The sequence below is a fragment of the Equus quagga genome, chromosome 5, assembly GCF_021613505.1.
Source record: "Equus quagga isolate Etosha38 chromosome 5, UCLA_HA_Equagga_1.0, whole genome shotgun sequence".
Lineage (NCBI taxonomy): Eukaryota > Metazoa > Chordata > Mammalia > Perissodactyla > Equidae > Equus > Equus quagga.
The window spans coordinates 17,930,556-17,945,857 of NC_060271.1; the positions used below are offsets into that span (position 1 = coordinate 17,930,556).

A 15,302-nucleotide genomic window follows, 5' to 3' on the forward strand; every position below is an offset into this window, starting at 1 on the left:
AATTAAGGGAGAGAACAGCAGAGGAATTGAGTGTGTATGAAATGGAGTGATAACACTGAGTGACTATGGAAAAGCAGAGTACAGAGGGAAGTGAGTCCATAAGAAGGATGAGGGAGAGCAAAAGGTAACAGGATCAATAAGTTGTTGGTCTTGGTGGAGTCTGTATATTAAAGGAGTGAGGAGGAAAGACAGAGTTGCATATTTATAGGTGAAATTGTCATAAAAGTTTAAAAATTACTACAGCATAAAACCAGATCCTTGGGATCCCTACATTTAATAAGAAAATTCAGTGTAGAGGTAAAATGAGAATACTTATGTCAGATCTGAACGACAGGGAAGAGAATTAAAGACGATGGAATAGAGCCTAGGAATTCCTCATTTTTCTCTGTATAATTTATCAAAAACTATTAGAGAAAACTAATTCCAACTTTTCTAAGGAAAACAATGATTCAGGTTAAAAAAAAAGGATGCAATCTGACTGATAAAATAGTTTTTAAAAAAACTCAATTACTTAATTATTTTCCATGATATCCAGTTTGTCCACTTAACCATTGTTCAAAACGTATTCATGGGTTCTAAAGTTCTATACTTCTCTGCTTACAAAGTTAAATGTATAAAGCTACTTAAAGTTAAGCGCCATTGTCTTTAGTTTATCCCTTGACACCAGTATTAATAATTTCTTCATTTCCCAAACACAGAGAAATCATTACTTTAAGAAGAAAAAACAACTTTCACGTTTAAAGATTTAAAAGCAAACCATCCCCCAAACACATAAACATCCATCTGCATATTCTTTAATTATCTACTTTTCAAATCCACCTACAACACATAACTTTATATTCAATCTGTTGAACAGTTAAATATACAACTAAAATAGTACTTTTCAGTAGCCTGAAAAAATGAGTCTTGGTTTTCATCCTGCTGTGCAATATTTATCAAAATCTATTAAATTCATAGTAAGTGTGAATGACAACAGCAGTTATCTGCTTTACTCACCTCCTTAATAGCATCTTCATTAGGGAGAATGGAACATAAGCATGTGATATACGCTTGCTGAAAGGATGACACATTTGAAATTTCTTTAGATTCTGCACACAGTTTTGATAAAGCAGTAGCCTGGGAGATACAGTTAGATTTCAACAGATGTTTTATTCGCATTTGGAGAAAGGAAGGACCCTCTTGTGCAATCAATTTATTGACTAAAAAAAGAAAAAAGAAAACAGTTTAACAAAACATGTCAAGGGTGTTAAGATGAAAGTTTGATATCTTTTGTTGTTGTTGATTTGTTTTTAGTGACTAAAAATTCCTTTGATATAACTGGGAAGTTTATTCTGGTCTCAATACTCATCCAATAGAGCAGAGCAAAATAAATTAATTTTGCTAATGATTCTCATATTACTTAGTAGTTTTCTTTTGAACACCAAAACTTTTAATAAAGCTACTAATATTTCACCAAAATGAATCATTTAACCTTCTCCTCCCTCACTTTCTGATAAGGACAGTAAGACACAGTGAAATGAACTATAAGCGTAACAGTAAGAAAAAGAAGTAACCTATGTAATATTAAATACCATTGGAACACTGAGGAGGTACGAAGCTTTAAGCTGAGTGTTTTTATATACCTCTCATTTATTCTTCACACCACCACCAAGGCAAGTATTATTATCCCCAGTTTAAGGTTAGGAAAATGAATATTCAGAGAAATTAGGTAACTTGCCAAGGATTCCAAAGCCAGTGGTGCTCTTTCCTCTAAACCAGGCATTTCTCAAAGTGTATTCCACCGACCAAAACACCTGAGAGATATTCCTAGAAAAAAAAAGGATTCCTTGGTCAAATCTCTGAACAGTCCTGCAATAAAGAAAACTGTTCACTTTTATTTAACCCAATGTTTCCCAAACTGATTTGACCAGAGAACCCTTTTACGTATATTATCAGTACAATGTACTGATAATGTTCCTGATTCAGTACACACTTTGGAAAATGCTGCTCTGAATAGTACTGAAGATTAAGCACCTGAGCACTGATTTGTACAGTGTTCTGGACAAGCCCTCGATTTATGAATAGTAGATACTCAACAAATGGGTGATATCATTACATAGTATTATTTAAAGAACAGAGGTGAGAAAACTGCATGTCAAGACAAGTAGGGAGCAAATAAACTGCTTCAGGTACTGCTTCAGGTGGTTCATCTAAAATAGTGTTTCTCAAATATGAAAGTGTCTTCTGAATCACCTGGGGAACCTTATCAAAATGCAAATTCTAATTCAGTAGGTCTGGGATGGGACTAGAGATTTTTGCTTTTCTAAAAAAAGCCTCTCAGGTGATACCCAAGCTGCTAGATCTGCAGGGGACATATGAAGTAGAAATCATTAATATTAACCATAAACCACTGAAGGGGAGGGGCACAAACCATTCACCCACTCTTAACTACACAGCAAAATCAACTGTAGAGTTTTTAAAATTCTCTTTTTTTAAATAGGTAATACCATATTGGCACATCACACAAAATTCAAAAGGCACACAAAAAAGGGTAGAGTTGAAAGCTGCCTCCCCACTTGTGGAAGATGTGAGAAACTAATGCTGGATTCAGATTATACATGATGAAAAGCAAAATAAACCAGACAAAAAGAGCATGCACGCACACACACACAAGTTGTCTCCTTTCTACTCTGACTCCAGTCCCCTAGTCTCTCTCTCCAAGAAACAGTAACCATTTCCAATTTCTTCTTTATCCTTTCAGAAACATTCTGAGTACAGAAGACGTATTTCTTTACTCACTTAATATATCATACAGGTCATTCTATCATCACTGGACATTTACAGCTACTGCCATACTTTTAACAACTGAACAGTATTCCACTGTATAGATGTACTACAATTAATTTAAGCAATCCCCTGCTGGTACACTTGCAAGCTCTTTCCAATCTTTGGCAATGACCAATAATGCTACATTTTACAGCCCTGTACACAGGCCGTTTCACATATGCAGGACTGTATCTACAGACAAAATTCCTGGAAGTAGAACTGCTGCCAAATTCATCTCCAGAGATTGTACCAATTTCTACTCTCACTACTTACAGGTAGACAGTACACATTTCCTGCAGCACTTCAAAAGGGTCTGGATTCCAGAGCTCCAACTCTGGAGATTTTGATTTAGCAGGTGGAGCCTGGACTGAGGGGTGTGTGTGTTTGTTGTTTTGGTTTTAAATTCTGTAGATACTCTAATATGCAGTCAAGGTCAAAAAACATGGATGGAAAGCATCACTTTCACTTGCACTTCTCCATTTTAGTCCCACAAAATGAACTCACAATCACTATCTCCTACTTACATAGCTCCTCATTCTTACTTCTATTTTCCATAATGGTATTCTCTCAATCACACAGAAATGAAATTTTGGCATTATCTTTCCTTGTCAACTCCTTTCCTCAAGGATATCAACTCAGTTAGTATAACCAAGCAATTCTTTTTAAAACTCTCTCCAGCGGGCTGGCCCCGTGGCCGAGTGGTTAAGTTCGCGCGCTCTGCTGCAGGCGGCCCAGTGTTTCATTGGTTCGAATCCTGGGCGCGGACATGGCACTGCTCATCAAACCACGCTGAGGCAGCGTCCCACATGCCACAAATAGAAGGACCCACAACGAAGAATGTGCAACTATGTACCGGGGGGCTTTGGGGACAAAAAGGAAAAAATAAAATCTTTAAAAAAAAAAAAAAACTCTCTCCAAACTAATTTGTCCATATTATTTCTCGCCAGCCCTACATCCTATTCTGCCTGACATCAGATTCTGTTCTGTGTATTTGCCCTACCAAGTTGTAAGCATTTTCACAAACCCCACACCTGCAAACAGGCATGTAATCTACACAACCCACCCCCTTCTAAATTCCCACAGCATTTTACTTCCTTCACCACACTTAGTTTTCTCTTTAAGTACAGTAACAAAGGGTTATAGAGTATAAAGGTTAAGATCTCAGGTTTTGAAATCACCAATCTGAAGTTGAATCATGACTCGCACACATTCTAGCTATGAGACCCTTGGACAAATTAACTGACCTCTCTGAGCCTCTGGTTTCTTCATCTGTAAAAAGGTTTTGCAATATCCACCTCACAGAGGTGAAAAAATCATAAATGAAATACCAGTAATGCAGATAAGACACTCAGCACACGGCAAGGCAGAGGGCAAATGCTCAATATTAGTTGTTGTTATTTCTCTCTGATATCTTCCTCATTACACTACCAGCAATTTGAACAAATACATGTCTTGCTAACTTTTGTATTCCCTACAACAGCACTAAGCACAATGCCTTGTATATTAGAGATATTTAATAAAATCATGTATTTTGCTACTGAATGGTTATCACTCATCAATCAAATGCTTTCAATATCTCCTCACCTGGGCTCAAATTCTGCCTCCACAATTTTAACTATGTGGCCTTGGACATATGTAATCTCTCACCTATTTTATGGATTAAATGAGATACAGCAAGCACTAATACAACACCCATCACATAACAGGTACTCTATAGGTCTGCTATTATTTCTATGAGATAAAACTATTTTACTGAATACATTATAACTACAGTTAAACCGCTGTATCAATTTTTAACATACAGATCAATCTTGCATTTTAAAAATCATTCTAAGTTATGTTAAAATCAATTTTTACTTAATGTTACTTTCTAAAAGGAAATCCACCCATACTCTTCAATACTTAAAAGGATATAATAAATGCACACTGAGAAGTCTCATTCCCAAATATGATCCTTTCTGTATTTTTTTCCAAAGATTTTAATACAAAAAAATTTTTAATCATATATCCTCTCCTCCATCTAGATTCAACAACTGAACTGTTTTGCCATATTTCTTTACCTAGCTTTTCTTTTTCCAAGCCATTTAAAAATAAGTTGCAAATATCATGACAGTTTACCCCGTATATATTCCATCATGTAAAAAATGGTAATATTTAAGGCCCAGTTAAAAAGCAGTTTCTTTTTTTCTTTTTTAACAGGAAAGCCTGCTTTTGTTTTTACTGGAGGCTCAGGTGGCATATAACAATTCATAAAATGGCTTCAGAGGTGGGGGGTAGGGGTAGAAGAGAAGCAAAAAATAAACTGGGTTTGGAAAGAAAAACAATTAGGAGGAGGTAAGAGCTGGCTGGTTCCTTTTCAGCCTGATTTAGGGGAGGGAGTTCGTGCCTCTACGCAAGATGGATCCCTTCCTTCAACCCACGGTAGGGGAGAGAGAAAAAGCAGCGAAGGGTTGTTGCTTTGGCCCTCCTGAGCCTCAAGGAAAAGGAGAAAAGCCAGTGTTTTGATGTCATGAATCAGGAAAGTAGGGGAGGAAGGTGCTGGCTAGGGTATAGGTCAGTTGGAAAAACTGGCAGATACCAAATGGTAACTCTGGGTGTCCTCTGAGCTCTGAGTTGGAATCACTCCGGGGGCAGGGGGGTGAAAGTCGGGGGGCCAGGGCCATGTGGTCCACTGTTGATGGGGGCTTAGGTCTCTGGGGCTGTGGCCTGCCTATGCCCAGGCAGCTGGTGCCATCACTCCTGGGGCTCAGGCCATGAAGCATCAATGGGGCCTTGGCCTTACCATCCCCACCTTCTATGGTAGGCTGCTGGGTGTGGAAAGGCCTTCAGTACATGGGCCAGAATCTGGGTGGGGGGACCCACTCATTTCCCTGCTGATCACGTCAGGCAGAAGCATCAAGAACTAGTCATTATTACACACTTCAGTAATAAACTGGGCTTATGGGGGGGGAGGGGATTGGGAATAAAATTCAAGAATTCAAAGCAGAAAAAAACAAAAATCCTATAGACTTTTCTTTTATTCAAAAAAACTACTGAAAAGCACTTATTGAGTTCCTCGGATGTTAAAAAAAATGTGTACTTTTATGCTTCTGACTACTACATTATTGAACAGAAGACAATGAGATGATAATCATTACTTTCTGGCATCAAATGTTAGTATCTGGGCTGCATGGGCAGCAGAACTATAAAGGAAGCTTTCTAATCTTTTGACCGGAAATTAGGGTAAGAGCCAACTGAGAAAGCAGGCAAGCCACAGGCTGCTCACCACTTATACCGTGGTTCTCAGAATAATTCCTTAGATATGTAGGTATTCTGTCTCCATTCAGAGTCTTATAGATAGTGGGTAGTTCATTAATCTTTATTCAATAGATACAATACCATGGAATGTTGGGCAAACAGTGCTTCTCCCCATTTCTTGATCTTTTCTACATGAAAAGAAATTAAGTACTGTTAACTCCTGAGGTGGGGTGATATATTTAATTAGTACATCAGGGGAAAATAAACAGGAGACATTTAACGGAACTCTATCCATTTTCCTCTTGGGCTTGGACCTGCCTACAAAGAGCATGTGTTCTTCTCCACCCTAGTCAGGCCTTATCTGGACTGGGATCTGCCTAATTCTGGCAATTCTGAAATTATTTGGCTCTGTCCTCTAACAACGTTTTTTAATAACAAAGGTGATATTTTGGCCTCCATCTGCCTATATTTACAAAGGGATGCCATTTATTGGGAACCTCAACAGAAAATAAACACCAATCTCTTCTCTATTTAATAGCTCTTTTCCTTACTTTTTTCCTTTTTTGTCAGTCTAACTGATAAGCAGAATTATCAGAGGAAGGGGACCAAGAGAAAATCTAAGTACCCTTACTGACAATCTTCTCATTTTCACTATACAGAAAAACCAAAGAGCATGTATACAGTAGGTTGTCAAACCTGGTGAATGAATAAACTAACTGGAATATTTTAAAGCATCAATATTCAAACGGCCTGTACTAAGACCTAAACTAAGGAGGTACCAAAAGTGTAAATAAAATAAAATAAAAGCTGTTCTGAAACTCATTTTTATTCCCAAAACATACTTAACATAACAGAATGTGATCCTTTTAATTTTCCACTAATTTAAAGCAAATGAAATCACAATTGTTGGTCATATCAAATGAGATACTTTTGTGTGTCTAGAATGCAAATGTCAACTCAAATTCATAAATCTTCTGGTCTTAAACCAACAATTTTTTGCAAACAAAAATTTTCATTCTTTGCATTTCTATACAAAACACTAAATTCCATATTTCATAAGTTTAAAATAAAATAGCAGTTTTTTTCATGGTCCTCAGCTGTAGTAACCAGTGAACAAAATATGAGCAAAGTTCTACTATATACCAAAGACTCAGAAGCAGATTATTCATTTCTTCCTCAGGAACTTTGTATGAACATTCTCACTCAATGCAGCATTTTAAACTAAATACAAAGGGATACTTAACACACTACCAAAAAATGCAAGAATCCTTAGGCAAAACATTAAATGCTAATGGTTAGCTTTTATTATTCAAAGGAGAACAGAATGACTGGTATAGATATACAGGTGAAAATTACAAAATTTTAACCCATAAATAATTTTAATTCTCTTAGAACTAAATCCTCCTTCAATATAGTCAGTGAAATTTTAAGGCTTACCTTCTTCTGTTTCTACTGGCTGTTGAGACAGAATTTTAAGAAGAATTGGGTTTTTCCACACCCCTTCCTTGGTAACATGAACCAATATTTGTAGGTTATTATTTCCAAATTCCAATAATGCATCATGTGACTCCTAAAACAAAAACAGCATATCCAGAAAACAGGCTAATAAGCAATATAAAAAGTAGTTTTGCCTTTTCAATATATCTGGACATCTATGCAAGGACCTCTATCTTGGATTTCCTAAAAAGAAACAAGTAGAAAAGCAACTATCCTGAAAGCTTTGTAAAATTCTGTTGCTGTTTTAAAAGTAGGGTGTGTTTTCACTGTAAAAGTGCACCTTTATAATGTTTTCCTGAATTCTCCGTATGTAAAATTATCACAATTCAATTTACATCTTTGCATTACTAATTATTTTAATTATTTAATTATTTTAAGGCCTTTGGTACAGCTTTCTTTTAAAGGATTCTACAGTATTCACACAGGCAACCTATTTCTTCCAAGAGAAATACTAAATAACACCAATTGTTAATATACTTTTTTAGTTATTTAAATTTTTCTATCAAATGACTTTTTAAATGACGTGGCTCTCTATACTGTCATGGAAAGTATACATTGTTAGGTGTCATTCTACCGCCTCAGAAAACAAATAAAATGTAATTGCCAATGGTTTGTTCTTTAAAATACTTATAAACACAAAGGCTGGAAAGAAAGATGTCAGAAATTTAACCTGACATAAATGGTTAAGTGTATCTCTCACTGTCTTCTATTACTAGTGGATTATTGGTTGTTCCCATATTCTAAAATTTGAATTCATTTTCCCTTATTTTAGACTGCTGAAATTCTCAAAGAACATAAGCTTCCATTTATAGGACTATTCCTTTGTAAAATGTAAGTTAAAAACGTTCCAGGGCCAGCCCAGTGGCATAGTGGTTAAGTTCATGTGCTCTGCTTCAGTGGCCCGGAGTCCACAGGTTCGGGTCTCTGGTGCAGACTAACACACCACTCATTGAGCCATGCTGTGGGGGCGTCCCATATACAAAATAGAGGAAGACTGGCACAGACGTTAGCTCAGGGCCAATCTTTCTCACTAAAAAAACAAAACAAAAAGCCAAAACAAAACAAAATGTTCACAGACATAAGAATATAATCATATTCACTTAAGTAAAACATAAAAAAAAAGTTCATTTTTTCACCTTAATTTTCATGTCAAAATGACAGGTTTTTAACATACACACTCCCAATATGCTGAGTTATCTTCTGCTAAGAAAGGGTTTAAGATATAAAATGAACACAGGAAGTAATATTTCCAATTAATAGTTTACTAATAGCAATATTTAACTAATGCTGCAATTTTCCTTTAATGGCTTGACATGTCTTCAGGCTTCTTTCTCCTTCACTTAGGGCGACAGGTATTTACTTTGCAGTGAAGATGAAGACTCCACATGAACATTCCAGAATTTTCTGTGTTAACCATATTGGTAATATGTAACAGACTACCACTACACTTTAGCAGAAAACACTATCACCTACCATGATACACAGCAACTAAAATAAAAAGCCACAGTTTTGGTTGAAAACAAAAACAGTTTCTACTTTTTCATCTGTTCAAAATACAGTTTATTCTGAGTAAGAAGGATGTGTGTAATCCTTGGTTACCAATAGATATATATTTATTACAGCAAAATTTTTTTAAAAAGTAACATTAAATAGAGTCTTTAAAAGCTATGGTGGAATTTTTAAAATAATTTTAGAACTTAGATTTGTTTCTTTCTTTCTTTTTTTTTTTTGAGGAAGATTAGCCCTGAGCTAACATCTGCCACCAATCCTCCTCTTTGCTAAGGAAGATCAGCCCTGAGCTAACATCCATGCTCATCCTCCTCTGTATATGTGGGACGCCTGCCACAGTATGTCTTGATAAGCAGTGCACAGGTCCACACCCAGGATCCAAACTGGTGAGCCCCAGGCCGCCAAAGCAGAACGCATGAACTTAAGTGCAGCACCACTGAGCCAGCCACTGTTTCTTTTTCAAGGTAAAAATATCCTGCTCCACATCTTGTACTCTACAATACAGAAATACTAGAGTAAGATGTTCACTCTAGCACTTTTTACAACAAATAGTGAAGAGATTTGGCCAAACAATTTATGGTGCAACCACATAAGACAACCCCAGGCAGTAATTAAAAAAGGAGATCTATATATGCAATCCTAGACACATACGCCCATGATAAATTAAGTTTTAAAAAAAGTTGCAAAAAATGAGGATCTTATTTTTGTTTATTAAAAAATCCATTTCAGAGTGTATTTTTATATCCATAGGGAAAAGGTCTGGAAGGGTTACACAAGCTGTCAACAGTGATTGAGAGTATTCTATCTATGGCCTATTCTGATAAAACTATTCTCTTATCAAAAGTATCCTCAAAACCCTCTGCTGCCTTGTCTATTTATCATCTAAAATAGGAAAACTTCAAGGTTGTATTTTTTAGATTTCAACAGGGACCATGTCTTACATTTATCTGTAACTCTACTGCATTTATCTTACTGAACACTTATTCAAAAATACCTCCTGGGGCCAGCCCCATGGCCAAGTGGTTAAGTTCGCACACTCTGCTTCGGTGGCCCAGGGTTTCGCACGTTCAAGTCCTGGGCGCAGACATGGCACCACTCATTGGGCCATGCCGAGGTGGCATCCCACATGCCACAACTAGAAGGACTCACAACTAAAAATACACAACTATGTACCGGGGGGCTTTGGGAGAAAAAGGAAAAATAAAATCTTTAAAAACAAAAAACAAAAAAACCCAAAATATACCCTAAATGTCTCATAAATGCTGGAAAAAGTTATACAGGTGGGAAAAAAAGGCAAATATTTTATTCAGGCATACAATCTAAGAAAAGAATGAAGAAATATGAAAGTATTCTCTGCGCTAAGGATACGAATGAAAATAAGAGTAACAGCCCTAATAAGTAGATTTGCCCTTCTAGAATGTTGTATGTCAGGACAAAACTTCTGGTGGGCTTCAAAACACAGAGTGACAAAATCAATGTGCCAAGTATGAAAGATGATTTTAGCAGCCATATTAACATGTAAGGAATTAGGACCACATTACAGGGATTAAAATAGGCCAAGAATATGAGAAAGAATCCTCTCCTCCCCAAAGAGAAAAAGATTAACGTTCTATCATTTCATTTTGGGTTATATATCCCAGAGGAAAGAAGTTTCCAGATAATGAGGCATGTCTGTTAATATGCAAATCTTTACTTGTGTCTACATGAAACAGGTCCAGGCTACTATGGAGTTTGTGTCCTCCAAGAAGCAGTTAACAAAGCAAGCTCTGGGGATAAATCTCAGTGTAACTTTGGGTGAGCTAATTAACCTCTCTACACCTGTTTCCCCAGTTGGAAACGGAGATTCCTACATTATAAGGTTTGTAATTTGATCAAAAGATATGAAACACGTAAAAGATCATGTAGAGCACTGGCACATAATTAGTGATAATAAATGAATGAAGGCTATTACTATTTATTATATCGTATTTTTTAAAAATAGTTTTTCTGTCTCTACCAGTTACAGGCAAATTTGCCTCCTGTTGCTGGCATTGCACTTGCTTTTCCTCCTACCCTACTCTCCCTTTCCAACTTGCTACTTTCTGATCTGCTCACCTACTACGAAAGCTGATAATCAAGCCAATGAGAGGCAACGTAGCTCTCTTATAAGTAAAATGCATGAACAGAATCTATGATGACAATTATGGCTGTACAGGAGACTTTTAATGCTTGACACAATCCCTGAAGCGTTAGGGGGAAATTAACTAGACAACTGTACTATGAATAATCTAAATATAGCTACCTTATAACCATATACGATTTTACATTTTTAACAGCTTTATTCTGTCTAAAGGTTTGTTTTTGAATAATGAAAACTTTTTTGTTGATTTCCAAGCTATGTAAAGGCTAACAAAACCAAATGAAAGAAAAAAACCACAATTTTTAAGATACCCTCTTCATCTGGAAGGCCTCCTTCTCATTTCATGAATACCAGTACTACAAATATGTTTTTCTTCTAAGTTTCCAATTTTAGTTTTCTGGGAGAAATTAACTAGGTGTCTTGGATACCTAAACAGAAACCTTTTTTGAGCCCGAATCAACTCACCTGTAGAGTCTGAAGGAAGAGTACCCAGACTTCACATGGCAGTTCACTTTCAGACACTGAAAGCAGTAATTCAAAACAACTCCTACAATATAAACAACTAAGTCAGTATATAAAGGTGGTTATAGTCATAATCAGGTACAGTATAACAGTGATACTGAATATACATTTTACATTTGTTTAGACTATTCCAAATTTGTTTTTATTCTTCAAAATTTTCTTCAACATTGTCATATTGGCTTTTCAACTTTAAAACGGAGAAGAAAAACCAAGAGGCTTTATAATTACGCTGCTGCTTTAAGACATTTGGTAGTAATATAAGCCCTTTAGAAATCATATTCCAAGCAGTTTTATTTAGTTTATTAGGGTATGGGGAGGGTACCCATGTAAGAACCATTCTGATTCCAGAAGACAGAAACACGAGTTCATGCTGTTGTCAATTCAGCTGATAAAGTGATAAATACATGTAACTGTCATCTATATAGGTTCCTGTCACTTGCAGAGGAAGCAGAAAGACCGGCAAGGTCATTTCTTTACCTCTAACAAATGAAGCAAGAAAAAAAACCAGTTTCTTCTTTCTACCCTAACCATTACCTGGAAGAAATAACAAGAAGAATTTTAAAAAGGAAATGCTTAACAACTTGAATAAAGACCAACTCAAAATACCAATCAACCAACACCTCTCTAAAATCTTACAGAATGTTATTTTACCCCTTAGCATAGGTAACAGAGAAAGTGGGATTAGCAGGAGAAATAATGGGATTATAAAACCAAGAATGTTTGTGTTTCATAAAGGTATGGTGTTTCAGGTTTTGGGCTTTGGAAAATAGAAAGGAAAACAGGTAAGGCCAGAGAAAAATAAAACGGACCACCCAGACTAGAAGTTATCCCATCAAACAATCCGTAAAGTAAACCAAGGGGACTCCCCAGCTAAGAACTAAATAGCTGTGTATTTTTTCAATTTGTAGATGAAAACTACATTAAAGGTGTAGTTTTGTCTGCTACTAGGCAGCCAAATATTAAAACAGCAGCTAAATCATCAAGGACTCTTAGGGTGGTAATCTAAGAGTCTACTCTGATACTACACCTCAATATTTTCTGCTAGTAAAATTATTCTTAGTTCAAATAATATAATTGAATCGCAGAATTTCATAGTGTTTCTCCCCAAAGTGTTCCTCAAAGACCACTACAGTTTGCAGATACTCTGTCACTTGAACTGATCTATACCTAAGGACAGAAGTATCATTCTTGGATTCTAAGCCTGAGTAGGAAAAGTGACTCTAGAGGCAATTAAAGATTATGTTGTTTGGCTGGAGCTTCATTTGTACTTTATCTCCTGGGAACCTGAGCATGAAGGCTAAGAGCAAAGAAAATTTCGTTAGAAGGTATAGCTCTAATGGTGCTCTGAATAAAGTCCTGCCACAGTAAAGAGAAGTCAGGCAAACATTACAACCAAAAGTACTCAATTTTAAAGTGATTTAAGTTCTTAAACTTACAGTACTAATCTGCCAAGCACTAAGAGGACATCTTCACATTCAGTAGTTAAATACGGGCGTGCACTGGCAAAACTTTGGATGGCAAGTCGATATACCTCCAGAAGATACACAATATGTTCTGATGCATTCTTGTTGCTTGCATATTGCAATAAGGTCTAAAATATAAAATTAAAGTTTTAATTATTTGAAAAATAAAAACAATGAAACAAATAGATTATCTTTGTTCTTAAACACACTACCCACACCACCCTGTCTCTTTTTCCCTAACAGGTGCATATACCTTTTACTTTCCTCCAGTTTGTTTAGAGGATTCTATTTTCATCACTTAATGAATTGTTATGATGAGTTAAAGAAAAGTGAGAACTGTTCTTTTGACATGAGAACAAATCTAATAGTAGAGCCATAAAACACCTACAGTTGTTCTCACTAGAGGTCTCAAGTTAACGTCTCTGAAATTCAGTGAGTTTCGTTACTACAACATTAAATTGAGCACCAACCATGTGCCGAGCACTGGGTCTACAAGAATAGGACTATGATCCCTGCCTTCTACAAGAAAATACTATTGAGTATGGCCTTCAGTTCTAGAGCTCCATAAAATCCATTTTTTTCTGCACACACAGAATTGATTAGGCTTTATTTACACTAACCAATTTATAAAAGGTTGATGTTATATTTGTATTTTTAATGAAGTTTTTTTTTTTTTTTTTTTTTGAAATTAACATATAGGCCAAACGCCAGTTTATTTGTTTACAGTGGGGGATAGTCATATTACCATCCAAGGTACCCCATTTCCCATAGTTTGGTATCTAAGAAGATATCTGGTAAGTAGGAAATCTAAAACAAAGGAAAATTAAACCACAATAAAGTCTAATATGTTACATGTGCCCAACGCTAAGAATCTGTTGAAATGATAGTGGAAAGCCAGCTTATGTTCTCTCTGGGAAGTGCTGGAAAACTACTGCCATATTCTTGCCTAGGGACTCTCTAGGTTCCAGGGAGCTGCTCTCTCTTCTATTAACATATTTCTTTCTTCTAACAAATGATTAGGTTTTACTTATGCTTAAATGATATATCTAGTTAGATTAATACTTGAATTATACATAGGCAGGATACAAGTTTTTCCCCCAGAATACACCTTCTGACTGGGCTAGGGGGTTCCTAACAATCTTTGGTTGGGACTACTTCAATAGGAAAGTTTTTTTTTCAGAGGGTAGCTTCATCTTGAGTGAATTACATATGATTTGAATTGATTACTCCCAAAACTTCAAACATTCCTAACGTCCTGTCTTCACTTTGATTTTTCTGCCTAAAGAACTACAAATAGCCGTGGTAACAATGCCGGATTCCACTGGGTTTTCTGCAGCTTCAGTTTCCACACTAACAGTCCCTATATCAGTTCTGATAATTAAGAACTGACTGGTCTTGATTACGTGGGGCGGGGGGGCCTACCTTACAAGGAAATACATGATAAACCTTTAAATCATATACAGAAAAAGCTCTCTCAACTAACACATTGGATTGTCTGATCTTTGCATACCTGAATGATCAAGCCAGTTAAGCTATTTTAGTATATCCATTCAATTAAGTATCTTTGCTTTATCACAGACACTTCAGAGAAGTGGGCTCCTTCTGTGTTTTCAGAAAAGCATTATGTCCCCATTTTCAAATCCCAAATTTTAATAAAAAAGAAAAAACCTGAATAATAACAGGATCATAGAACTGACTCCATAACAATCCTTTCAGCTAAATGAATAGAGAGAAGTAACAGAGAATATGTGCTTATCTGTTATGTAAATAAGATTTCACATAATCTCTCTTAAAAAATTTATTAAAATCTATGTTAGAAAGAAATTGTTTTAGGTCAGCAAATTACTTATTGTCCGAACTGGTTAACCTAAAAAGCAGAGAGCTTTCCAAATTTATATTCAGTACGAGATTTTATGCTCTCTAAAGTCAGATACCATGTCTTATCAATATAGGCCTAACATTCCTCCACTCACTTCTAGCCCCCACCCCCAGACATTCTCAAGTCTCACTAAATGTTTGTTGAACACATTCACCATTTTATTCATTTGACAAATATTTATTGATGGTCTATTCTATGTATAGCGCTAGGTGCTGGTGAAAAAGATATGGGGGGCTATCTTCATGGAGCTTTCAGAACGAGTCAACACAAC

General features: G+C 36.1%; 1 protein-coding gene across 1 annotated transcript in view; it reads right to left on the minus strand.

The window, feature by feature from the left end:
• The window catches only part of RLF (RLF zinc finger), a 71,820-nt gene that overhangs the window by 32,682 nt on the left and 23,836 nt on the right, over positions 1 to 15,302 (minus strand). The window contains exons 2-5 of the mRNA XM_046661757.1: positions 13,126 to 13,280; positions 11,633 to 11,714; positions 7,480 to 7,612; positions 997 to 1,199 (exon numbers count right to left, since the gene is read on the minus strand). Coding sequence (XP_046517713.1) covers positions 997 to 1,199; positions 7,480 to 7,612; positions 11,633 to 11,714; positions 13,126 to 13,280 — 573 coding nt within the window. The remainder of the gene's footprint in view (positions 1 to 996; positions 1,200 to 7,479; positions 7,613 to 11,632; positions 11,715 to 13,125; positions 13,281 to 15,302) is intronic.